The sequence below is a fragment of the Sinocyclocheilus grahami genome, unplaced genomic scaffold (assembly GCF_001515645.1).
Source record: "Sinocyclocheilus grahami isolate Dianchi unplaced genomic scaffold, SAMN03320097.WGS_v1.1 scaffold603.1, whole genome shotgun sequence".
In the NCBI taxonomy this organism is placed as follows: domain Eukaryota; kingdom Metazoa; phylum Chordata; class Actinopteri; order Cypriniformes; family Cyprinidae; genus Sinocyclocheilus; species Sinocyclocheilus grahami.
The window spans coordinates 798726-824736 of NW_015505782.1; the positions used below are offsets into that span (position 1 = coordinate 798726).

Below are 26011 nucleotides of genomic sequence, written 5' to 3' on the forward strand. Positions count from 1 at the left end.
GGCGCCGCAGCCCGGGTGTGTGTTCACGGTGTGTGTGTGTTCACTGCTGTGTGTGTGCACTTTGGATGGGTTAAATGCAGAGCACTAATTCCAAGTATGGGTCACCATACTTGGCCACATGTCACTTCACTTAAAAATCACTTAAAATATTTGTTGATTCTAATGGTGCAGGAAGTACACATTTCACCTTTGAAATGTACAATTGAAAGAAATCACATCTTATTTCATTTTGGCATGATTCTGACAAGCAAAAAAAAACTATCATTTAAAAATGAAAATCTGTTCATTTTCACACAGTAAAGTGCTGCACTGACGATGATGTAAAGGTAAGTGTGTTAATTGAGAGACAAGGAAACTAGTGTAGAGTAATGTAATAATGTTGACAACCCCTGCTGTTCAGAAAGGATACACTAGCCGTGAGCAAAAAGTAAAATGTGTTATCTACTCATACTAAATTCTCTTTACAGTCTCCAAAATTGTCTTTGCAGATCCCTCTCAGATGAACTTCAGCTGTTTAGTTCCTGCATTAGAAGGGACAAGGTCGCCCTCCTCTGGCCAAATCTGTCAAATCAAACATGATTGTATGACAGCTGTGATATTAATTGTTAAAGACACTCCTCTAGTATTTTCTGAGCTTCACATAAAGATTAAGATCGTAAGATGCTAGTGCATTTTTTCTTTTCAGGGTAAATAAGACTAGACCATAAAGCTTCACACAGCCCACCTGAAGATCCTGAAGCATCAACAGGTACATCACACAGGTGTGACACACAAATCACAAATGAGATCTCTTTAATAGCTCTCTTGTTTCTCCTAGACTCACATGTGTCTCTTCTGGAGTTTTACAAGAGATTTTAACAGTATTAGAAATCTCAATATGAACTCAAATATTTCTCATCAAGTTCTCCCAACGCCGAATTCATTTGATGAATTTTATATCTCTACATTGGGGGGAAAAATGGTGTAGGGTTTACTTTGAAATGATTTTCATTGCTAGTAAAATTCACTAATTATTACAAAGAAACTGCATGTAACAGTGAATAAAACATGACATTTTGAAGTAGAAGGTTTCAGTATTTTCTTGAAACATTAATTCCAGTAATCTGTTTTTTGCAACTACAAAAAATTATTTTTAGAGTGATACTCTTACTGCATGACAGATATATTTCTGAATATTACAACATTTTAGAATTTTAGAAGAATTCTCTGATGTTCTTAGAATTTTAAAACAACAGAGACCACGCTGATACTAAAATAACTCCATTAAGTCTCCTCAAAGAGCAAGCTCTGGCATGAAGAACATGGAGTTTTTTTGAGTCGCTCACTTTGTTGAGATCAAAGCTCAGCTCATCCTCCTCTTCCTCATCTTTATTAGGTACATGTCATAAAGCTCTCAGCTGCTTAACTGACCTCATTCCATTCAGTGATGTGCAAACGACATCCCCTTTGATTGGCTGGTGACTTTTCACTTCCTTTCGACATATCCGCCCCGCTCAGATCTTCAGACACTCCATGTTTGCTGCATAAACAGGCCTCATCCTCACTTGTCCTCCTAACACCTCAAACTCTGAAAGCTGCTCCGATTGAGACTGTCATGTAGATCTGAGATTTTCTTTTCATGGTTATTCCCATGAAGGCTAGGATCAGGTTTTTGGGCAGGTGGATCTGAACCCAGATCAGAATAAAACGGCAAAGTTCACAAAAGAAACAGACGTTTTGCTATGGATTACTTTTGTACAGCTTATGGCATATTGTGCAATAACCATATATACTGTATCCTTAGAGTACTGTTCAAATATTTATATGTAAATCGTAAAATAAATGCTTTAAGCAGTATATTGACTATACACTCTAAAATATGCTGGGTTAAATACAAGCCAGTGCTGGGTAAAATAGGAACAAACCCAGCAATTGGGCTGTTTTGACCCAGCGGTTGGGTTAAATGTTTTGTTTGTCATTATGTTGCATGTTTAATTACGCAAGTTGAATTCAGTTCTGGGTTGGTAACCTTTTAAAAGGTACTAAAATGTACACTTTAGGTACTATTATGCACATTTAGGGGCAAATCGCTTACAAAGATATAAAGGTATTGCCCCTTTTGTACATTTTCTGAGAGTGTACAGGAAAAAGTTTAATTGCAACAAATAATGCAATAAAGCACAAGAGTCTGTGCATTACAGTGATTTTACCATGTTGAAGCCAAGTCACATTTATTTCTACAGTGCTTTGTACAATACAAATTGTTTCAAAGCAGCTTCAAAGCTAAAAAGGAAAATATCAGTTTTCATTTTGTCAAATTTATCATATAAAAAATTCAGCTGTAAATCAGCCCTACAGATTTAAAATTCAGCTCAATTCAGTTGAATGTTGATTCAATTCAGTAACAGTGTTGATGTTACAAAGTTAGAATTCAATTCGAATTTTTTTCTCATTGAATAGTGTCAGTGCGGTTAAATCTATAATATCACTGTTGTACTTTATACCTTCTTAAAACCACAGTTTGCAAAAATTGCACAGTGATGCAATAGCTATATAATAACAATAATCAGAATAAATATTTTTCTCAGCATTACAGTTCATCATAATTGTGTTTGTTTACTGTTGCCCAGAAACATAACTTGTTGCATTAATATAGAATGTGAGGTCACAGGTTCGTATTTATCAGCTTTTTATGACTACAAATGCTGCTTATCCAGACAGATTTTAAAGCCAATTTCTGTGTAGAAACAAACCTTAAATACTTTAAAGATTTTCTGGATATTACCAGAATTGTTGCCCAGTAAAGTGCATACAGTACAATTCATCTGTGGAGGGCATATTGTCACTGTCTGGGGCAAGTTGTCACAATAGGAATCTGTATTGTGTAAAATAACCACAACAAATATGGCACTAATCATTTAAAACGAATCATTTTTTTGGTCTTGATTTGTATCTTGATGTACAAACAGCTCTGTGTTATACTATGTTACCATCCAGCCTTATATGTATGCAAACTTTTTCTGAAAGCCAAAATGTAATATTTAATACCAGTAGTTGAATTGTGTCTCAATCGTGCCTATTTGAGCTCCTCCATTCAGTGAACGCTTCACTCAGACCTGAAATTAGGCCCATTCTGAGAGGAGATGTATTGGTGTGCAGCATTTCAATAGGCTGCAGCTCTTTTTTGTCATTTTTTGTGTGTTAAATATCACATGTTTGGCATTATTTCTAGAGGGCAAGTGTTGAAAAGTCCTGAAATGTGATCTCCAGAGCTGGCAGCCCCTGTCCGGACCCCTCAGTGCAGGTGAACGGAAGAGGCTTCCCTCCTTTATGAGACGTATTTGAGTGCAGGTGGAGAAGTGACCAATCAGAGGGCAAGAAGAGCTTCTACCTGAGCAGGTATCACCAGTGTGAGGCTCTTTAAAGCTGCTGTGTGTCTGCATGCAGTCTATCGGACCTATCTCACCTGAAAACCCCTCTGAATACCGAAAAACGGGATAAAACACAGCGGTTATGGAGGCTAGAGGTGTTCTAGTTCTGTGTTTCGTCTGCCAGTGCGCGTTTATCGGCGCGCGTGGCGACAAAAAGGACATTTACGCGAGAGTTGTGGATTTGGTGGCTCCAGGTGAAGAGTTCCTCACAGAAGATGCGCTTCTCTCGGTGTTTGAACGGCTGGAGAACCGTGTGCAGTGCTCCGGTGTGTCGTGTGGAAAGGTAGGATATATTTGCGGGCTTTTGGAGAGGTCGAGGTCCAGCGAAGGCTCGTGCGCTACAACTGAGAGACTCTGACTGAAGAATTGGCGCGTATTGTGTCTTAAAACATAATGATATACAAGTAAACTGTCTTATATAGGCTACAAATATAAGTTAAGGACGGTTGGAGAGAAAAAAATCACGCATAAGAAGAGAAATAAAAAATCGGTGCCGTCAAAGTGCTTCTTTTATATAAGCAGTTGACATGCAAAACGTTCATGAACTTCGTTACTTGTGCTGAACTGATTAATTGTTGAAACGATGCGTTTTGTAACCGGTCACGATGTCTTTGCGTAATTTTAATCACCTTTAATCTCCTTTCGACCTTCATTTTAAGTAGTCCTGTGGTGGGGCAAATTATTTTTTCCAGTATAAAAGATTCAGTCCATTCTGCATTTAGCAGGCATTGGGGCATGTTGTCACAAGGCGGACCTGTGGCATTTATCTGTATTTCACAGATATCAAAATTAAGTCCTAGGAATGTTTCTTTAACCACTAGATTATGAAAACATTATTTTCGAATGCTCTCTAACCGTTCAAAACGTCCGTAATTAAAAAAATAAAAAAAGTAAAACGTTTTAACATGTTTTAAACACGTGTTGTTGTTGTTGTTGTTGGTTACACAAACGTTAAGGTAACACTCCATTTCATTTTTTACAAACATGGAAAGTTACTTTTGAATGTTCTCTGGATGTTCTAAAATAAGTAGTAGCATTTAAAAAACATTAGATGAACGTAAAAAAATAAACATTTCGGGAAGAAAAAAAAATATATTTTTTAAATGTTTTTAGAACATTTTGTTTCATCATATTACAAACATTATGGCAACCAGTCGTCCTGTCCCTGCAGCTGAAAAACACCCCCACAGCATGATGCTGCCACCACCATGCTTCACTGTTGGGACTGTATTGGACAGGTGATGAGCAGTGCCTGGTTTTCTCCACACATGCCGCTTAGAATTAAGGCCAAAAAGTTCTATCTTGGTCTCATCAGACCAGATAATCTTATTTCTCACCATCTTGGAGTCCTTCAGGTGTTTTTTCATGTGTCTTGCACTGAGGAGAGGCTTCCGTCGGGCCACTCTGCCATAAAGCCCCGACTGGTGGAGGGCTGCAGTGATGGTTGACTTTCTACAACTTTCTCCCATCTCCCGACTGCATCTCTGGAGCTCAGCCACAGTGATCCAAGGCTCTTCTCCCCCGATAGCTCAGTTTGGCCGGATGGCCAGCTCTAGGAAGGGTTCTGGTCGTCCCAAACGTCTTCCATTTAAGGATTATGGAGGCCACTGTGCTCTTAGGAACCTTAAGTGCAGCAGAATTTTTTTTGTAACCTTGGCCAGACCTGTGCCTTGCCACCATTCTGTCTCTGAGCTCTTCAGGCAGTTCCTTTGACCTCATGATTCTCAATTGCTCTGACATGCACTGTGAGCTGTAAGGTCTTATATAGACAGGTGTGTGGCTTTCCTAATCAAGTCCAATCTGTATAATCAAACACAGCTGGACTCAAATGAAGGTGTAGAACCATCTCAAGGATGATCAGAAGAAATGGACAGCACCTGAGTTAAATATATGAGTGTCACAGCAAAGGGTCTGAATACTTAGGACCATGTGATATTTCAGTTTTTCTTTTTTAATAAATCTGCAAAAATGTCAACAATTCTGTGTTTTTCTGTCAATATGGGGTGCTGTGTGTACATTAATGAGGAAAAAAAAATTTACTTAAATGATTTTAGCAAATGGCTGCAATATAACAAAGAGTGAAAATTTTAAGGGGGTCTGAATACTTTCCGTACCCACTGTATATATATATATCTCAGGCGAATTATATATGAACAAACCCCTCTGTAAAACCTTCAGAATATGGATAGAATATAGATTTAAAAAGTTTCTTATGAAACATTCCTTTTTTTTTTTACTTTGAAAAATATATGTATTTTTTTACATTTTAAGTGATACTGAAGTGGAGATTTCTGGAAAATAAGTGAAAACGTACGGCCTTTAAAAATATGTATTGTAATCACTGTAAAAAATGACCATGAATTTAACGGTAAAAGACTGTAAAAATGCTACAATAAAACCCTGTTAAATGGTTAACGATAAATTCCAAGTAGGTATAACTGCAGACCGGAGATCTCCAAAATGCGGCGTGAACTCCAAAAGTGGGCAGAACCTCCAAAATGGGGCGGGGTCTCCTCGAGCAAAGACTTTCACCATTGGCTGTGGCTTCAGCCGATTGTTATTGACTTACATTTCAAAATAAAACTTTATAAGTTAAACATTTTTTCTAGTTGATCTCAAATAAAATGTGCTATATAAATAAATATTCTCTGTGAGAGCAGAGCCCAAAGCTCGTGGCCAGTGGTGTTTGGACTGGAGCAGCACAAATATTTTACTCTATCGCTTTGTTTTAAGCAACGGGGGCGTCCCGGGGCTCGAAATGCGCAGGGGAGGAGGGGGTAGTGATGCTGGGTGTAACTAAAAAGGTGCCATTGTCAGGTGAGGTCCGGTTGGGGAGTTACGAAACAATCTCATAATCTTTTAACTGTTTATCTCCTGAACTGCATCTTTCTTTACCAGCTATTCAGCGCCAATCCCGCCTTGCAGTCAATTTCACTGGTTAAGGTTAGGGTCAGGTGTGGGGTAGGTTTAGGGGTTAGCATTTTTTGTAGCATAATGTAGGAAATCAACACTTTAATTGACACAACCAATGAAATCTTTAGAATCAGCTGTGGGGCGGAGTTTGCACTGAAGTGGATTGGGGGAAAAAATTGCGTATGCGTGTCATGTGCCTGTCTGTCAATGAGAGGAAGGCACGCCCTATTTTGGAGCTCCCACCCCGTTTTGGAGATCTCCGGTCTGCAGCTATACCCTTCTCATAAATTCCCCTACTATATATGGTGAAAAACTGTATTGGACATTACATGTAATTTTACGGTAGTATACTGTTTTTGGAAGTGAAAAAGACCGTATAAATTACAGTGAATGACCGTAAATTGACATTCCCAGAATTCCCTGCATTACATTTCAAATTTTATGTTTTTTTTGCTGAAATAATGGTTTCTTCTTAGTTTTTCTTATCAGTTTTGTATATTAGGGTTGTGTGTTACATCTAATTTTATTGCATTTTTTCAGTTTGATGACTGTAAAAATGCTACAGTAAAAACCTGTTAAATGGTTAATGGTAAATTCCCCTACTATATACGGTGAAAAACTGTATTGGACATTACATGTAATTTTACGGTAGTATACTGTTTTTGGAAGTGAAAAAGACCGTATAAATTACAGTGAATGACCGTAAATTGACATTCCCAGAATTCCCTGCATTACATTTCAAATGTTATGTTTTTTTTGCTGAAATAACGGTTTCTTCTTAGTTTTTCTTATCAGTTTTGTATATTAGGGTTGTGTGTTACATCTAATTTTATTGCATTTTTTCAGTTTGATGTGTGTCACCATGATGGTGTTTAGTGTCTGTGTGAATGACACTGTGCACCTTCTATATATGTTATTATCTAAAAGCTGCTTGTGATGGGCTTTGGTTCATCATGTGACTTTCTCATCACCACCTGCATTTGGTGGTTATCAGTGTATTACAAAGTTACAAAACAGATTTCCGTACTTCAATAGGTTGGTATATTAACATTAAAACCTAAAATGTTGCTACCGTATTTTTTACGGTAAAATTCCGGCAACTACAGCTACCGTTTTTTTACCGTAAATTTTACGGAATTTTTTTTACAGTGTACAGATGCAAATGGATAAACTGTAATAAACACTTAATTGTGTATTTTGGACCATTTCTTTTCACTAGTCTGAAATAGCAAAATAGCCTGACATTGACCAGTACATGAAAAAATTATGGTTTTGTCTGTATTTTCTTGATGTAAATACAAAACAGTTGCTTTAAAAACAATAGTCTTTCATCTCAGATTCCGTCATTATTTCACCACGGACCGCTCGGCCTTTCTCTCTTCTGCATGTAGTGTCTTTCAGTGGATCATCTCTCGCAGCTGTTGAGTAACTACAGCAGCTCTCAGGGGCTTCAGATGGAGGATTTCTTCACCGTGGCTCCTGCATGCTGCTTGTTCCTCAGCGCTCCGCTGGAGACCTGCGGGGCCATACAGGAGGGCCGCTGGGGCGAAGAGACCCATCACTTCATCGAAACGATCTATGGCCACGACCACGACCACAATAGCACCACCGATCATCCTCCTCATGGAGACATCAGTGAATTTGAGGGTTTGGAGAAGATGTTTCTCGAGATGGAGAAATACTATCAGCCTGACACACATGAGGTCAGCACCAATAACTAGTTTTCAGGATGAAATTTTATTTTGTTATCCTTCTCCTAGTGTTGGGGATAATTAGACCCACACCTGATTTACAAACTGCTTGAAATGCTGTTCAACTATTTATTTCTTCTTGAAATTTGATGACTTTTTTCCTCATTTAAGGTCACAAATGTGTATATGTAGTTTCAACACAAGATTCAACACTTTGAAAAACACTAAAGACACAAAAAACTGAAAACCTTTATTGTAGCTTGTCAAAAACTGAAAGGTGAAATACATGAGAACCGATATGAAATGTGAGACTCAAAGTTTACTCGTAACCGAGACTCGTCTTCTGAATCATCCAAGAAAAATTCACTGTTTCAGTTTTGAAACCCTGAAGATCTGTCAGTTTTGTATCTGTGCAGCTAATTTGAAACATAAAAATATGTGATGTATTTAACTATATTTATATATAGTTTTAGCTATTTTAGTTCTTAAACTAAATGAAAATTCAAAATGTTGACTTTATTGGCAACTGACTGATTTGTTTAGATTTGATTCTTTTTTTCTTTTATTTCAAGTAACTGATTTTTTAAAATTGTTTTAGTTTTAGTTAATTATATCAACATTTTTGAAAGACACTAAAAACAGAAAACCATTATTGTAGCTTTTATATTTTCTTTTTTTATTTTAACTAATTTTTTAATGCTTTAGCTTTAATGATATGAACACTTTGAAAGAACACTAAAGACACTAAAAAACTGAAAACCTTTTTTTGTAGCTTGTCAAAGACTAAAATATGAAATACATGAGAACTTCTGTAATTTAAGACTCAAAGTTTACTCGAAACTGAGACTTGTTTTCTGAATCATCCAAGGGAAATTCACTGTTTCATCCTCTAGTTGAGTTCAACAGTATACAAAAAAAATCTGTAACTTTTGCAGATAATTTTGAACATAAAATATGTAATATTTAGTCATTTTGCTGTGTGTTTAGGTCATATATATTATTATTAGTATATATATTATTACTTTTTATTTCATTATTTTTATATTCATTATTTTATTACTTTATATATATTTGTTTCATCATCTAGTTGAGTTTAACAGTACAAAAAAATCTGTAAATGTTTTGCAGCTAAATTTGAACATAAAAATATGTAATGTTTAGTCATTTTTATTAGTTTATATATTATTAATTTTTATTTCAGTTTTAGTGATTTTATTACTTCAAGTTGGAGTAAATGAAAATTTGAAATGTTGCCTTTTTGGCAAATAACTATTTTTTTATTATTATTTTATTTTATTTCAAGTAATGAAAAGGTTTCCCTTTAGTAATGATATCAGTGATATCAACACTTTGAAAAGCACTAAAAAACAGAAACAGAAAAGCTTTTTTTGTAGCTTATCAAAGACTAAGATATAAAATACATGAGAACATATGAAGTTTAATACTTAAAAAAAAATCTAGGCAAATTGCATACTAAACCAACGTGGGTCAATTTGACCCTAAATACAAAAGTTGTACCCAGTTTTTGAACACAACAGGAAGGTTAGTTATGTCTATGTTGTTTAGTGAATGCTCATGGTTATCTGTAAAGCAAAGCATGCAAAGGCTAATGGCTACTTGACTTTTGTCATTGAGAATGACAGCAAGCCTCTCAAGACGCAATGCAAACTGACAAATGATAGACATTTGACGCTGATGGCCACATCTGTCTTGTGTTTGTCTGTTTTTAGCCCTGTCTCACTCTGAAGGACATCCTGGAAGAGAGCAGCTATCAGCACGGTGATCACACGCACACAGAGCTGGATGCCGTGATGGGAAACGTCCTCTATCACGCTCTGCGTGGAGACTGCATGAAAGCACACCACCTTCCTGAGCAGCAGTACTTCCTGGATTACATCTTCAGCCATTACGGCTCTGATAATCTCACGCTTCATGGTATGATAGTCCTACAATAATTCTGCATCAGTATAATACATGGTATAATCTATGGAACTGTTGTGATCATGTTTGGTTTTTGATAATATTATTCTCCTCAGATTTTGAGGGGCTTCTAAAGGCTTTAAACCTGGGTGGAGAGGAACATGTACATGATGACCATGATGCTGACGAGCACAGCACAGAGACCCACAGGCAGAGGCATCTGGATGCCCATCAGACCAACAACAGCTGGGACACGGTAATCCTGGGATTTCCAAACATTTTTGTCAGCTGAACCGCTTTGACCTACAAGAATTTCTTCAAGTCCTCTGAAATTTTAAGTTAATATATTTAAAGATTTAATAATTTAACGTAGAATAATTAATCATTTAACAACACATTCATATGTTAACATTTCTCTGATGTCAGTTAATGGTCACATCATGAAACACAGGTAAGAAAAATCTAAAATATATACACTTTTTAAAAAATGTGTATGTAGATATATATATATATATATATATATATATATATATATAGAGGCCACAGGAAGGCACAATGAGCAAAATAATGCAGAGCATTAAATGCAATGAGCAAAATAATGCTGCGCATTAAATTGTCAACGCAAATAAATAACTGTCTATAAAATAATGTGCATTACGTCTAAATTAACTCCTATAAATCAAATATAATTTCGTAAATTGCATAAACAATTATGTACAGAACAGCATGATGTATTTATGCATTGCTTAATCCAAAGAGCCGAATCGCCCATCACACAGATTGCCTTTAAAAACATAAGAGACGCAGTGAAAAGGAATAAACATCCACAAATTCGTGACATGTTTTCTAAAAGTTTAAACTGTTGTAACTTTGCATGGTGAGACGCGAGTGCAGCAGTCATATTTGTCCGTCTAAAAAATGCGCTGAATTTGCATTCAGTGTGAATGGCTTGGTTTCAGTTTTAACCAATTCAACATTTTATACGCATTGAGCTACTATACTTCTCTAATATTTTAAAATGAATAATGCAGCAACTGCGCGTCTCGTGGGGCTAGACTAACAAAACATTCAAATGCAACAACGTCACTTTCATCATCATCACTGTATCTCGTGCTCCACTGATGACGCTCCCTGACGCACACCTAACATTGTACTATTTTTGCATTCAAATGCAAATGTTTATTTTAAATTCAACTTATATTATTTATTGTTTTATTCACAATTGACAGTATTCTGTATTCAATATTTTATTCATCACAGGCAGGCACAGCACCCAATTCAGCATGTGTTCGTGTTTGTGTGTGCTGTCTGCCTCACTCAGAGCAGGTGCCTATATCGTGCGCTATATCGAACATTTTTATATCGTTATTGAAGAAGGTGTACCGTCGATAAATATCGATACCGTTTTATCGCCCAGGCCTAATAAATAGAAAATATAAGCATCTGAAAGGAACAAATCACAACCCTCAACTTTTCTTTTGAATGTATATACACTTTACCAGCGAACTTTGGGGTTTGAACATTTGTTTTAAAATAAATTAATACTTTTATTCAGCAAGGATGCATTAGATTGATTCAAAGTGACAGTAAAGTCGTTTAAAATGTTAACATACAACCAAATAAAATATTTCTATTTAAATAATTTTAGTGAGTTTTTATTTTAATAGTTTTTTTTCCAAAATTATTGTTTTATTTTATATATTACTTTTTGCAGTTTAAATGAATCATTTTTCATCAACTCTCAAACCCTAGTTTGGGAAATCTTGCGGTAATAGATCATGTAATAATTAAGCACATTTCAAAATACAGAAAAAAACGTATTATTATTATTATTAGTGGTGGTGGTCCCATGAAATGCAAGTTAACAAATAAAATATTTTGTAATAAAATATAAAATAAATAAATAAAATTTAATATGTATATAATTTTGAGTAAATCTTTATTTTACTGTATCGTTACTTTTTGCATTATTAAATGATTAACTTTACATCAACTCACAAGTTGTGGTAATCAATCATGCATTAATTTGAACAAACCTTTAAGTAGCACATCTGGACACATAACTGATCTCACACCATTGTTCATTAAAGGGACTGTTATAGCTATAAATGAACTTTGATTTTATGGACAAGGGTTTTGGATACTTTATTTCGCTGAATGCATGACCTGTGTTGAATTTCTTTGAATTGCATTTCGCTTTCTATTATTCAAATTTTAATTCCTGATTCTGTGCTTCGCTAAACCATACAGCAACATAAAAACATGTCTTTTTCCCTGTACATTCTATAGTTTTATGGGGCATCATGGGAAATCTTTGCAAGCCACAGAAATCCAATCATTTAACCGTGGCACTTGACGAAGAGAGCAATCATGTGGCTGCGTGAGAAATGATTACGGGGCCTGTAACATGAAGTGTCAGCGGCCGCTAATGTTTCTTTCTCTTGATGGATCTTGTGACATACGCGTTTCATCTGTCCCCAGTCATAATCACAGCCAAATTAAGAGTGCATGTGCTGACGAACGTCCAGCTCGTTTTTAATCATGATGAATATTTCCAATTTCTCTAAGCTCACACGGCGTCTAAATAAGACCTGTCGTCTGACATGCGTGGAATTAATAATTCAGCAAAGAGTAAATGCAAGTGTTTCACGTGTGATTATCAGAGCAGCGGCGCCGCTGTGGTGTGAAATGAAATATTAATGTGGAAATATGTTTTATGCATTCGTGCATTTGCATGTCTCAGTGTGGATTCTGTTTGCGCTCGCAGGCCTGTTTCAGCGCTGGAGACCTGTTGAGGATTCACCGGCTGAACTCTTCATCACTGAGCAGAGATCAGTTCACACAGATCAGCCCTGCTCTGATTCAGCAGATCCTCAGCGGAGGCTGTTCTGAGATCAGTCCCGCACCCGTCAGCCCGGATTCACTCAGCACTGCCGAGAGTGAGTCACCTGTTCATACGCTGTAAATATATTTCACTGATATGACATATAATCAATTATATTATTATATCATATCATTATATGATTAAGTGATATGATATATAACTGAGCTGATATAATGTTAACTTTCTTCTTTAAAAAAACATTTATAACCACCATAATAATATATAATTGTAAAATCAAAGCTTTCAAATTGCAAATTGGCTTGTCCATGAAACATGGCTAATAAACATGATTGGATGAATCTCATGAAAAATATTACATCTCACCCAAAAAATCTAAAGAAAACAATTATCTTCTGCTTAAAGACAATCAGACTTATTTTAAAGTTTTTTTCCGATATGACATTGTTTTATTTGATATTTACATATATACAGGCACTTTAAAATACAGAAAATATTAATAATGTTAATAATACAAATATTATTGAGAATGAAATTGTTTAATAATTTTATTAATAATATTTTATTAAAAAAATAGTATGCATCAGTTTGTTGTTTGAGATATTATTGTAGTTTTATAAAAAAAAAATTTTTTTTTTATATATATATTTGTTATTTCTTATGTTTTTTAATATGCTTTTATAGTTTTTATTCATTTTATTTCAGTTGTAGCTATTTTAGCACATCAAGTTAACTAAATGAAAATGAGAAAATGAAAGTTTGGAGAATTTTTTTTAAATATGATTTATTATTGCATTTATTTATTCATCATTATTTCATTTAATGTTTATTTTATTTCAAGTAATGAACGGATGATTTTCATTGCTGTATTATGGCAGTGAAGTGCGGGGAAATGTCCTTTTTTTAATGAACAAAGTTTAAAAACTCTTAAAATCCGCTCTTAAAATATAGTTATTTTTTACACAAGATGCATATCTTTTTGTTTGTTTGTTTTAAATGACAGACATATTTCATTTAGAAATTCACCCATATACACATTATATGATTTCACGTAATTTAATCTCAATGAAAGAAAAATACTGATTTTATTGCTAAAATACTGCTAAAAAAGTACAAAAAATAAATAAATAAAAGTGACTTTTTTGAGTGAATTGTGTTTATTTGTAAATATATATTATATTTAAAAAGGCAATGTGTATTTTTATTGTTTGCACAAAAGAAAAAAGAAAAAAAAACACATTCAAACTCGTAAACCATTTTCTCGTAACAAACCTGATTCTGCTTGGATTACCCGTAACTGTTTCTGAAGCTCAGTGTGAATGAGTCCTTGAGGAGAAGAGAGTAACTCAAGCACAATGCTGTCCTTCATCCGGCTGGAAGGATGTGTTGTTGTGTGTGTTCAGTCACTGAATGAGCTCTTTGTGTGCAGGATATGGATACGCCACGCTGGCCAACCTCATCATCTGTCTGATGGCCATGTTTGGGATCGTGGTGCTGCTGTTCTCCGCGTGCACACAAGTGTTCGAGCTCTGCATCCAGTTCTGCATCAGTCTGGCTGTGGGATCTCTGACGGGCGACGCTCTGCTGCATCTGCTGCCCGCGGTGAGCAAACGCCCGCATTCAACACAATACACACAACTGCTGGCTCTCTGCGTCTCGTTGTAATCATAATATGGTGATTTTGTGCTGCAAAGCAGTTGTTATTGTTACAAACCAGCTGATGAAATGGCTAAAAAATTGAGTTAAAAGTGTAAACACAGTATAAATAGTAGGGCTGGGCGATATAGCTAAAAAATGTATCAACGATATAATGTTTCATATCGTTCGGTATCGATAATTATTGACATTTTTTATAACCTTTTTTAAAACAAAGAGCAATAGAAAATATTTTTAAATTTAACCACTGTATTTTTAAATTAACCCAATTTATTGAGACAAACAACAAATTTTTTTAGTTTTAACAGTCAAACACAAAATTAAAATTAAACTAATATCTAATTTCTAATGTTTTATATGCAGATTAAACAGGTCTTAAAGGGGTCATATGATGCTGCTAAAAAGAACATTATTTTGTGTATTTGGTGTAATGAAATGTGTTTATGCGGATTAAGGTTAAAAACACATTATTTTCCACATACTGTACATTATGCCCCGCCTTTCTGAAACGCGTCGATTTTTACAAAGCTCATCGGTCTGAAAAGCAAGGTGTGCTCTGATTGGCCAGCTATCCAGCGTTGTGATTGGCCGAATACCTCAAGCGTGTGACGGAAATGTTACGTCCCTTACCATACTGTGATGCCTGCGGCAACCACATGTGACGACCCCGAGCTAGACTCCGCTTCGTCCACGGTGAAAGCCGATCCGGCAATCAACATTGCGAAGTTGATGTATTTCCTCAGCGACCAGCACGGATCAGCTCCAGGCACGACGAAGCGGATATCGTCCTCCTTTGGAAGGCCAAACAAAGTAGTTTTGCTTTCACAACGAAACACACAGCGCCTTCACGACATGGCGGCGGCAGCAACAATACTACAGAGAGAATAAAAGTTACGCCTTCTTTTTTTGCGTGAACATTTGGGCGGCGTTATGCAAATCTTCCTACATAGTGATGTAGACATGTGGGGGCGTGTTAGAACGAGACGTTTTAGGTAGGTGTGGTTGACTCTTAACTTTTATAAAGAATATCTCTTTGGATTTGAGGCTTTAGTCTTTGCAACTTTACAGATCTTCTTTATGCACCAAGAGCTTGTGACACTCCAAAGAGAAAGGAAAAATTGATATCGTATCATATGACCCCTTTAAGGAAACTTTTGGCTTGTTTCCCGAGGCCACAGGAAGGCACAATGAGCAAAATAATGCAGAGCATTAAATGCAATGAGCAAAATAATGCTGCGCATTAAATTGTCAACGCAAATAAATAACTGTCTATAAAATAATGTGCATTACGTCTAAATTAACTCCTATAAATCAAATATAATTTCGTAAATTGCATAAACAATTATGTACAGAACAGCATGATGTATTTATGCATTGCTTAATCCAAAGAGCCGAATCGCCCATCACACAGATTGCCTTTAAAAACATAAGAGACGCAGTGAAAAGGAATAAACATCCACAAATTCGTGACATGTTTTCTAAAAGTTTAAACTGTTGTAACTTTGCATGGTGAGACGCGAGTGCAGCAGTCATATTTGTCCGTCTAAAAAATGCGCTGAATTTGCATTCAGTGTGAATGGCTTGGTTTCAGTTTTAACCAATTCAACATTTTATACGCATTGAGCTACTATACTTCTCTAATATTTTAAAATGAATAATGCAGCAACTGCGCGTCTCGTGGGGCTAGACTAACAAAACATTCAAATGCAACAACGTCACTTTCATCATCATCACTGTATCTCGTGCTCCACTGATGACGCTCTCTGACGCACACCTAACATTGTACTATTTTTGCATTCAAATGCAAATGTTTATTTTAAATTCAACTTATATTATTTATTGTTTTATTCACAATTGACAGTATTCTGTATTCAATATTTTATTCATCACAGGCAGGCACAGCACCCAATTCAGCATGTGTTCGTGTTTGTGTGTGCTGTCTGCCTCACTCAGAGCAGGTGCCTATATCGTGCGCTATATCGAACATTTTTATATCGTTATTGAAGAAGGTGTACCGTCGATAAATATCGATACCGTTTTATCGCCCAGGCCTAATAAATAGAAAATATAAGCATCTGAAAGGAACAAATCACAACCCTAAACTTTTCTTTTGAATGTATATACACTTTACCAGCGAACTTTGGGGTTTGAACATTTGTTTTAAAATAAATTAATACTTTTATTCAGCAAGGATGCATTAGATTGATTCAAAGTGACAGTAAAGTCGTTTAAAATGTTAACATACAACAGTTTACATAGTATATGTATGTTTACTGCGTTTATTTATTATGTATATTTAAATACAAACACATGCATGTATATATTTAAGAAAAATATGCTATGTTTATTTATTAAATATATGTGTATATAATATAAAATATAATAATATAAATATGTAAATGTATATACAAGTAAATATTTTCAAAATACTGTATATACTGTATTTGTGTATTTGTATATACATAATAAATAAACACAGTACACATACATATAGTATGTAAACAAAAACCTTTATTTTGGATGCGATTAATCGCGATTAATCTTTTGATAGCACTAGTTAGAACCTATCGGCCTGCGCTGTGAGAGAACATATATATATATATATATATATATATATATATATATATATATATATATATATATAAACTGTAATAGTAACTAAAATAATTAATCAAAAAACTTTCATTATTATTTTATGGTTTACATTTTTTGTTCTAGTTTACAATAATAACCCTGTTCGGACATTTGAAGCTAGTAACAAAACATAAGTGCTCTCAGAATATGCGTTTCTTTAAATATTGAATTTAGGTTACATTCACAATTTGCTTGAATATTTTCTGAATATTTTCTGCATTTGTGATGTTGTTGTTATTATTATTATTATTATTATTATTGTTAATATTAAAATATTATTATTTTGTTTAAGGTTGCACAGAGGAGGAACATTTCACGTTAATTTCTGGAAACGTTGCAGAATTTTTTGGAAACTTTACAGGACTTTTTTGGAAACTTTCTGAAAATTTAGGAAATTTACCGGAAATATTATCACTTTATTATATTTTATATGTAATTGTTAAAACTTTATTTAAATAAAATTTTGTAATAATAATATTGTATGTGCTTAAATATTCTCTGAATATCTGTAGTTATCTAGTGAGTTTGTTGGTTCTAAGTGATGTCTTGTATTACTAGTTTATGAATAATATTGAATTAATTAATTTATTAATTAATTTAATATTATTATTGCTATTTATTTCTTTTTCTTTTTTTTTCTTTTTTTTTTTGTAGGTGAATGCCGAAAAAAATGAGAAGTCCTTCCTGGAACCTGTTGGCCCCAAAAGAGGTGATTATACACACAACTAGGAGTTAATGATATATTACTAAAACTCATCTAAGAGAGTCAAATGAGTTGTTTAGTGCAAATGACCGTTGGGTTATTAATATCCCATCAGGCCACTAGTAAAAGCTTCATGAATTTCATAGTTGTCTTCTCTTCTCCCTCAGAGCAGCGTATACTTCCCTACATGATCACCATTGGAGACGGCATCCATAACTTTGCGGACGGTCTGGCGATCGGTGCAGCGTTCTCCATCTCGTGGCGGTCCGGTCTGGCCACGTCTCTGGCTGTGCTCTGCCATGAGCTGCCACATGAGTTAGGTGAGCGTCTTTGTGCTGGTTTGACATTAATATAGACAAATACTCACACACAGACACGTACATAAACTACAACACAAAGTGAGCTGCTTTGCTGTCTGCTGTACATACAGTATAGGGAGTGCTGTAATGGAAATACAGTAAGTGATTTGGAACGCTTTGCAGTATGAAGAGCTTCATGTAAAGAGAGAGTTCAATGTTACCATGCACTTTAATAAGCATGAAATCGCATTTTTCTATTCAACTTTAAAAAATACATTAAAAGCTGTAATATTGTGAGATATTATTACAATTTAAAATAACTGTTTTCTATTGTAATATATGTTCAAATATAATTTATTCCTGTGATGCAAAGCTGAATTTTCAGCATCATTGCTCCAGTCTTCAGTGTCACATGATCTTCAGAAATCATTCTAATATGCTGATTACCATACATGTATTTTTGGCTATTGCTACAAATATACCCCAGCAATTTAAGACTGCTGTTGTGCTCCAGGGTCACATTTTATTTTGGGAAATTTTAGAATCATTACATTGTTTGCTTGTTTGCTTGAATTTTGACATTATTTTCATGACAATGCAAAACAAAAGGAAAAATGCTGGGAATTTATCCCCCAAAAAAACAAATATTCATTGCCATTTTTAAGCTATATTTGCATGTCAGCTGTTTTTTTTAGCCTGTTCTGTAAGAATGAACAAAGTTCACCCTCATCCAAACCATGTAAATCTTATCGTACGTCATAAACCTCGTGTCAATCGCTGAAGAGGTCACCCATTTCAACAATTTCATAAACAACAGGTAGTGAATGAACGACGACTGTAAATATTCGTTTAAGCTGATAGTGAGAGCAAACAACAGCATTTTCCTCATTCCATTGCACCAGTGAAAGTGCTTTAGGCCATCTAGTCTGAGGCATGTCAACAGGAAATAAAGAGGGAAAATTAATTGGACTATTTCTGACTTGTTTACATGATTAATCAATTCTTTCCCACCCACTAATGTCTTTCAGAAGTGATTTTCTGAAAAACGCAAGCATAAGCAGGTAATTGAAGTGTCAATCAAATGATGTAAAAGAACAGGATAAAAATAAAAAAGTGGGTGCAATGCATAGATATCCGGTTCAAACTGCATCCTTATTATCTGTCAGTTTGTACTATCCAAAGTACAGGCCTACTTCCAAAGTCTTGGCACAATAAAGTATGTGGACTAATTTATCTGATGGTTTTGGATTTGGTTTATTGAAATGTGTGCAGTTCTAATTAAGGCCTGAGCAAAGCCCAAACTAAACTACAGTCACATGAAACATCTAATCGCCTCAGACATGCGCCGGTTTTTAAATGACTGCAGTAACTCTGCATAACCAACTATAATCTGGATTATAAACGTGATCTTTGGATTGGAGTGTTTAGGAAAGTTTGACATTCACACGCTGGATGCATGTGGAGATCATATAATATAGTGAATAACACAATGCTTCTCTCTAGTGTACAGATAGTGTAAGTGCACATACAGGTCATTCTCAGATCTTTTTCGATCTTTTTACATTCCACAAATTCTAATCTATATTTAAATTTAAATTTATTTACTTATTTATACAAATTATTTAGTTAATTTTATTTTTACATTTTTTTCACATTTACACTGCAAAGGTGGCACAGAAGTGCTTCTCAAGTGGAATTTGGGTGTCTTTACATCAAGGGTACCCAAACTTGGCCGTGGAGGACCGGTGTCCTAAAGAATTTAGCTCCACCTTGCCTCAAAACACCTGCCAGGAAGATTCTAGTATAAGAGCTTGATTAGCTGCTTCAGGTGTGTTTAAGTGGGGTTGGAGCAAACTCTTCAGGACACCGACCCTCTAGGACCGAGTTTGGGCAATAATTTGAAAGTTGAATTTGAAAATAGTGAAACAAACCTCAATCAGTCTTTAAAAGACGGAATGAAAACTTAAGTCTTAGCACTGAATCCGGACCGCCTGCGGGTGATGGATTAATAGATTGGAAACGTCTAAGCCAAGCATGTTTAAAGCATCATCATTTAAGGTGGTCAGGGGCCCCTAGGCTGCTCTTTGTGTGAGGCCCCCTTAATCATTATGCTTTACTGGAGAAATGTATTTAATGCCATACATGGTCCACACGCAAATAGTAAGGTGAACTGGCATACACACACACATTGAGACAGCCAATCCTACAGTGTTTCCTCTACATTCCCAGTGTCCCCACAGGATTTTGTGAGACCGTGAAAATTTTGTTCATTTTAAATTAAAATGCATAAATCTGGTGCATTTTGAGAGTAGAATCAAGTGACTAGACCAATGAAGAAATATGTGTTCTTTCTTAGTAGTAATTTATTTATTGGCTTCATAGATGTGAATGTAATGGTAGGGAACAATTTACACTATATAAATTCTTATAAAAGCTAAATGCCATTCTGTCAAGAGTCTTTTGTTGTTTGATTATCATTAATACCGACACTTAACTCAAGACACAATATTTTTACACATTTTTTTAAAAATTCTTAATGACCAAATACATGACTGGAAAAATTAATTTAATCATCTTGTAATAAATTTCATTTCAGTTCTACTTTCTGAGTATGAATTATCATATGCAGTAAAAACCACACTCAAGCACTGTAAAAGGTTTTGCTCAACTGACTGGCTTCTCTCCTGTATGGTTTCATGTGAGTCTCTTCAGACCTTAGTACTGTACATGAATTATGAGCATCTAGAACGTTTGACCTCCTAACTGAACTCCTTTTCACAAACTGAACATGGAAATAAAAACTCATAAAAATAAACAACAGTTCTTAGTCGTATTAAGTGCGAACAATAAGTGCTCTCTCTATATTCAAAGTGCAAATAGAGACCAATTTTTCAAGCATGATGCAGAGCTATAGACAACTACACAATCTATTATATTGGGCGACAAGTGATCTCCATCGTGCTTGATCAGCTGCGGCGATTGAATACAGTAGACAACGTCATGGTCCATGTTGCCCAGGTAAAGTACAGGCCTACTTCCAAAGTCTTGGCACAATAAAGTATGTGGACTAATTTATCTGATGGTTTTGGATTTGGTTTATTGAAATGTGTGCAGTTCTAATTAAGGCCTGAGCAAAGCCCAAACTAAACTACAGTCACATGAAACATCTAATCGCCTCAGACATGCGCCGGTTTTTAAATGACTGCAGTAACTCTGCATAACCAACTATAATCTGGATTATAAACGTGATCTTTGGATTGGAGTGTTTAGGAAAGTTTGACATTCACACGCTGGATGCATGTGGAGATCATATAATATAGTGAATAACACAATGCTTCTCTCTAGTGTACAGATAGTGTAAGTGCACATACAGGTCATTCTCAGATCTTTTTCGATCTTTTTACATTCCACAAATTCTAATCTATATTTAAATTTAAATTTATTTACTTATTTATACAAATTATTTAGTTAATTTTATTTTTACATTTTTTTCACATTTACACTGCAAAGGTGGCACAGAAGTGCTTCTCAAGTGGAATTTGGGTGTCTTTACATCAAGGGTACCCAAACTTGGCCGTGGAGGACCGGTGTCCTAAAGAATTTAGCTCCACCTTGCCTCAAAACACCTGCCAGGAAGATTCTAGTATAAGAGCTTGATTAGCTGCTTCAGGTGTGTTTAAGTGGGGTTGGAGCAAACTCTTCAGGACACCGACCCTCTAGGACCGAGTTTGGGCAATAATTTGAAAGTTGAATTTGAAAATAGTGAAACAAACCTCAATCAGTCTTTAAAAGACGGAATGAAAACTTAAGTCTTAGCACTGAATCCGGACCGCCTGCGGGTGATGGATTAATAGATTGGAAACGTCTAAGCCAAGCATGTTTAAAGCATCATCATTTAAGGTGGTCAGGGGCCCCTAGGCTGCTCTTTGTGTGAGGCCCCCTTAATCATTATGCTTTACTGGAGAAATGTATTTAATGCCATACATGGTCCACACGCAAATAGTAAGGTGAACTGGCATACACACACACATTGAGACAGCCAATCCTACAGTGTTTCCTCTACATTCCCAGTGTCCCCACAGGATTTTGTGAGACCGTGAAAATTTTGTTCATTTTAAATTAAAATGCATAAATCTGGTGCATTTTGAGAGTAGAATCAAGTGACTAGACCAATGAAGAAATATGTGTTCTTTCTTAGTAGTAATTTATTTATTGGCTTCATAGATGTGAATGTAATGGTAGGGAACAATTTACACTATATAAATTCTTATAAAAGCTAAATGCCATTCTGTCAAGAGTCTTTTGTTGTTTGATTATCATTAATGCCGACACTTAACTCAAGACACAATATTTTTACAAATTTTTTAAAAAATTCTTAATGACCAAATACATGACTGGAAAAATTAATTTAATCATCTTGTAATAAATTTCATTTCAGTTCTACTTTCTGAGTATGAATTATCATATGCAGTAAAAACCACACTCAAGCACTGTAAAAGGTTTTGCTCAACTGACTGGCTTCTCTCCTGTATGGTTTCATGTGAGTCTCTTCAGACCTTAGTACTGTACATGAATTATGAGCATCTAGAACGTTTGACCTCCTAACTGAACTCCTTTTCACAAACTCAGCATGAAAATAAACACTCATAAAAATAAACAACAGTTCTTAGTCGTATTAAGTGCGAACAATAAGTGCTCTCTCTATATTCAAAGTGCAAATAGAGACCAATTTTTCAAGCATGATGCAGAGCTATAGACAACTACACAATCTATTATATTGGGCGACAAGTGATCTCCATCGTGCTTGATCAGCTGCGGCGATTGAATACAGTAGACAACGTCATGGTCCATGTTGCCCAGGTAGGTAAATCGATCAACCTCTTTGATTCACTGTTCGCCGATGGTTATGGGTACTCGTCCGTGGGCACATCCGATGCGCATGATTTTAGTTTTTGAGCTGCTGATTCGGAACACGATCATTGCTCCTAGGCCGTCGTCATGTTCGCCAAGCCGGTTTGGGTGGGAGCCAGCAACGCGATGTCGTCGGCAAAGTCCAAGTCCGCCAGCTGCTCCATCTGTCCCCACGGGAGACCGTTTGTTTGTTGGTCGACGGACTGGCGGAGGACAAAGTCCAGCGCCAATAGGAACAAGAATGGAGACAGGACACAGCCTTGCCTGACCACAGTCTCGATGGGGAAGAAGTCGGTAATGCTGTTTTCGGTCCGAACGCAGCAGCTCGAGGCGCGGTAGAGGTAGTGGAACAGGTCGGTGAACTGGCACAGGATGCCATACACTCGGGCGATCTTCCAGAGTGTCTCGCAGTGAGCGGTGTTGAAGGCCTTGGTAAAGTCAATGAAGTTTATCAACACCCACTGTTGATACTCCAGCCTCTGCTCAATAATTGTTCGTAGGACGAATATCTGTTTGCCTCAGGACTGTCCAGCGCGGAATCTGCCTTGCTCTTCGCGGAGCCGCACGTTGACGGCCGGGTGCAGACTTCGTAGGAGGACCAGGCAGAGCACTTTTCCAGGCACGAACAGCAGGGGGATTCCTCGCCAGTTGTTGCAATCCGAGAGGTTGCCCTTCTTTGGAAGGCGGACGATGACTCCTCTTCACCATGTGTCGGGGACTGTGACTCGCGCCCAACAGGTGTTCAGTAAGCACGTGAGTTCCCTGGCTGGGTCTTGGCCTCCGTACTTGACCATCCCGGGGGCGATTTCGTCAACCCCATGGCTTTGCCGTTTTTGAGCGCCCGTATCACCGTCGTCGTCTCCGCCATGGTGATCGGCCCTACCTCGACGTGTAAGTCGTCCGCTGGTGTCAGCAGGTCATCTGGGAAGGTGGTCGGCAGGAGCGGCTGGTTGAGCGTTTCCTTGAAATGTTCGACCCATCGCCTCTCTTGTTCGCCCCTCGTTAGCAGGGGCTTGCCGTTTTTGTCTTTGATGGGGGCTCCCTGGCCCATCTTGGATCCTGTCAGCTCGTGCACGATTCTGTACCATGTCTTCATGTCGTTCCAGGCGGTGGCTTTTTGCGCTTCATTGCCTTTCTTTTCAATCCACTCTCTCTTGTCGCGGCGGCAGCTTCACTTGACTCACCGATCGAAGTCGCGATACGCTGCATCAGCCATGGCTCGGACATCTTCGGAAGATGCTTGGTCGCGGACCCGCTTGGCGTCACGCTGCTCGTCGACCAGCATCCATGTTCGTCCTAGGATCCATCACTCCCTGTACATCCCACGGCGCCGGCCGACGGTCAAGTCCGCTCTCGCTACAAATGCTTCTTGAATACCCGTCCAGTGTTGCTCAATGTCTGTTAGATCGGCGAGGGCCTCGAAACGGTTTCGTAGCTCGATCTGGAATTGGGTAGCCATGTTCAGATCCTTGAGTTTCGCGAGGTCGAATGGACGCGGCCGGCGAGGTTGGGTTGGCACGCGCTTGATCCACAGCTGACATTTGGCCACCACGAGGTTATGGTTGGAACCGATGTCTGCACCGCGGAAAGCTCTGATGTCTAAAAGCGACGATCGCCATTGCCCCGTGATACACACGTAGTCGTTCAAGGTACTTCCGTCCGGCGACCGCCACGTGCGTTTGTGGATCATTTGGTGAGCGAAGTAGGTGTTGTCGACTGCGAGTGCATTCGCAGTGCAGAGGGATATGAACCGCTCGCCATTGTCATTCGTCTTGCGCGCCGATCCATGGGGGCAGATGGTTCGCTCAAATCCACGTCGAGAGTCACCAATTTGGCCGTTCAGGTTGCCGAGCATCATCACGAGGTCGTGACGCGGGGTGGAGTCCAATTCGTGTTGGAGTTGGTCGTAAAAGGCGTCTTTGCTGACATTGACGGCATCCTCGATGGGCGCGTAGGCTTGAATGACGGTGATTTTTACATGCCGTGTATGAAGGTGCGCCGAGATGAGCCGGTCGGAGATCGGTTTCCAGCTGAGGAGCGCCGCCGCCTCTTTCTTCAAGAGGACAAGTCCGACGCCTCGCGCGTGGTCGGAGTCGTGGCCCGAGTAGAGTATTATTTTCTCGTCGCTGACCAGTTGACCGCGACCCATGTACATTCCATGTTCCAATTCTGGTGATTCCCTTCACGTGGAAGATGCAGCTGGACATCGGGCGTTGGACGGCCACTTGAGGGCTTTGATCCGCCACCGTCATAGGACTATGGCCGTCTTCTCCGCAATCAATTAATTGATTATGCTGTTGATCTCTTATCGTTTCTGTAGCAGTAGGGGTTTTTTATGGGGTGGGGTTGCTAACCCCACGCCCAACCCTCCTCCTTTATCCGGGCTTGGGACCGGCGATGGCAGACGAACCAACCAAGGGTGGATTCGGTAAATTAAATAAAATGATAAAGGAAACTATTCTTTCTTTCATAAATGCTCTAAACTAATTAACTAATTAACTAATTAAACTATTAATACTTTTTTTAATTAACCAATGATATATCAAATGTAAATACAATACAGCATAACATCAAGAAATATAACAAAGGACATAGATAAAGGACATAGATAAAGGACATAAAAAACAATTATGATATAAATAAAGTGATACCAAAATAAAATAAAACAGCTAACAGAAAATCAAGTAAACAAATGAATAAATAAATACAAAGTAAGAATTGTTCAGGGGAATCCTGTAAAAAAGGGACAACAAGTTAGTGCAATGTCTTAAGAGTAATGTTGTCGTAATATCCTAATATCTTTTCAATGTTTAGGGGTAACTCCCTCATGACTGGTGTCAGTGCTATAAAGTGAAGCATCAGCTTCAGCTTTTCCACCTGTCTTTTATCCCAGCGTTAACCCCTCATGTCACTAGCTCCGCCCTTGCGCCATAGCTCGTGACCGGAAGAGAAGATGAATCGTTTTGAGGGGGAGGGGAGGTTAACATTTTTGAATAAAGATTAAGAGGGCACGTGAATTTAAAAAAACATAA

The 26011-nt window shown here is 37.2% G+C and overlaps 2 protein-coding genes across 2 annotated transcripts; one reads left to right on the forward strand and one right to left on the reverse strand.

Annotated features, from left to right (window-relative positions):
• Window positions 1-3392: 3392 nt before the first annotated feature.
• Window positions 3393-19883, forward strand: LOC107557445 (zinc transporter ZIP4-like). Its single transcript, XM_016240862.1, has 9 exons — window positions 3393-3693; window positions 7715-8026; window positions 9745-9949; window positions 10051-10190; window positions 12702-12873; window positions 14206-14378; window positions 17721-17775; window positions 17937-18089; window positions 19786-19883. Exons 1-9 carry the CDS (start codon window positions 3493-3495, stop codon window positions 19881-19883), a joined length of 1509 nt encoding a protein of 502 aa, XP_016096348.1. The 5' UTR covers window positions 3393-3492.
• Window positions 19884-24285: 4402 nt separating this feature from the next.
• Window positions 24286-25234, reverse strand: LOC107557447 (craniofacial development protein 2-like). Its single transcript, XM_016240863.1, has one exon. It carries the CDS (start codon window positions 25132-25134, stop codon window positions 24286-24288), a length of 849 nt encoding a protein of 282 aa, XP_016096349.1. The 5' UTR covers window positions 25135-25234.
• Between the last annotated feature and the right edge of the window lie 777 nt (window positions 25235-26011).

What these genes read in the sequence shown, in the direction of transcription:
- LOC107557445 (XM_016240862.1), top strand. Translation starts at nt 3,493, where the DNA reads ATGGAGGCTAGAGGTGTTCTAGTTCTGTGTTTCGTCTGCCAGTGCGCG. An exon ending in CCAACAACAGCTGGGACACG is followed by an intron (nt 10,191 to 12,701) that starts GTAATCCTGGGA and finishes TTGCGCTCGCAG; the next exon opens with GCCTGTTTCAGCGCTGGAGA. An exon ending in TGAGCTGCCACATGAGTTAG is followed by an intron (nt 18,090 to 19,785) that starts GTGAGCGTCTTT and finishes CTTTACATCAAG; the next exon opens with GGTACCCAAACTTGGCCGTG.
- LOC107557447 (XM_016240863.1), bottom strand. Translation starts at nt 25,134, where the DNA reads ATGTACATGGGTCGCGGTCAACTGGTCAGCGACGAGAAAATAATACTC.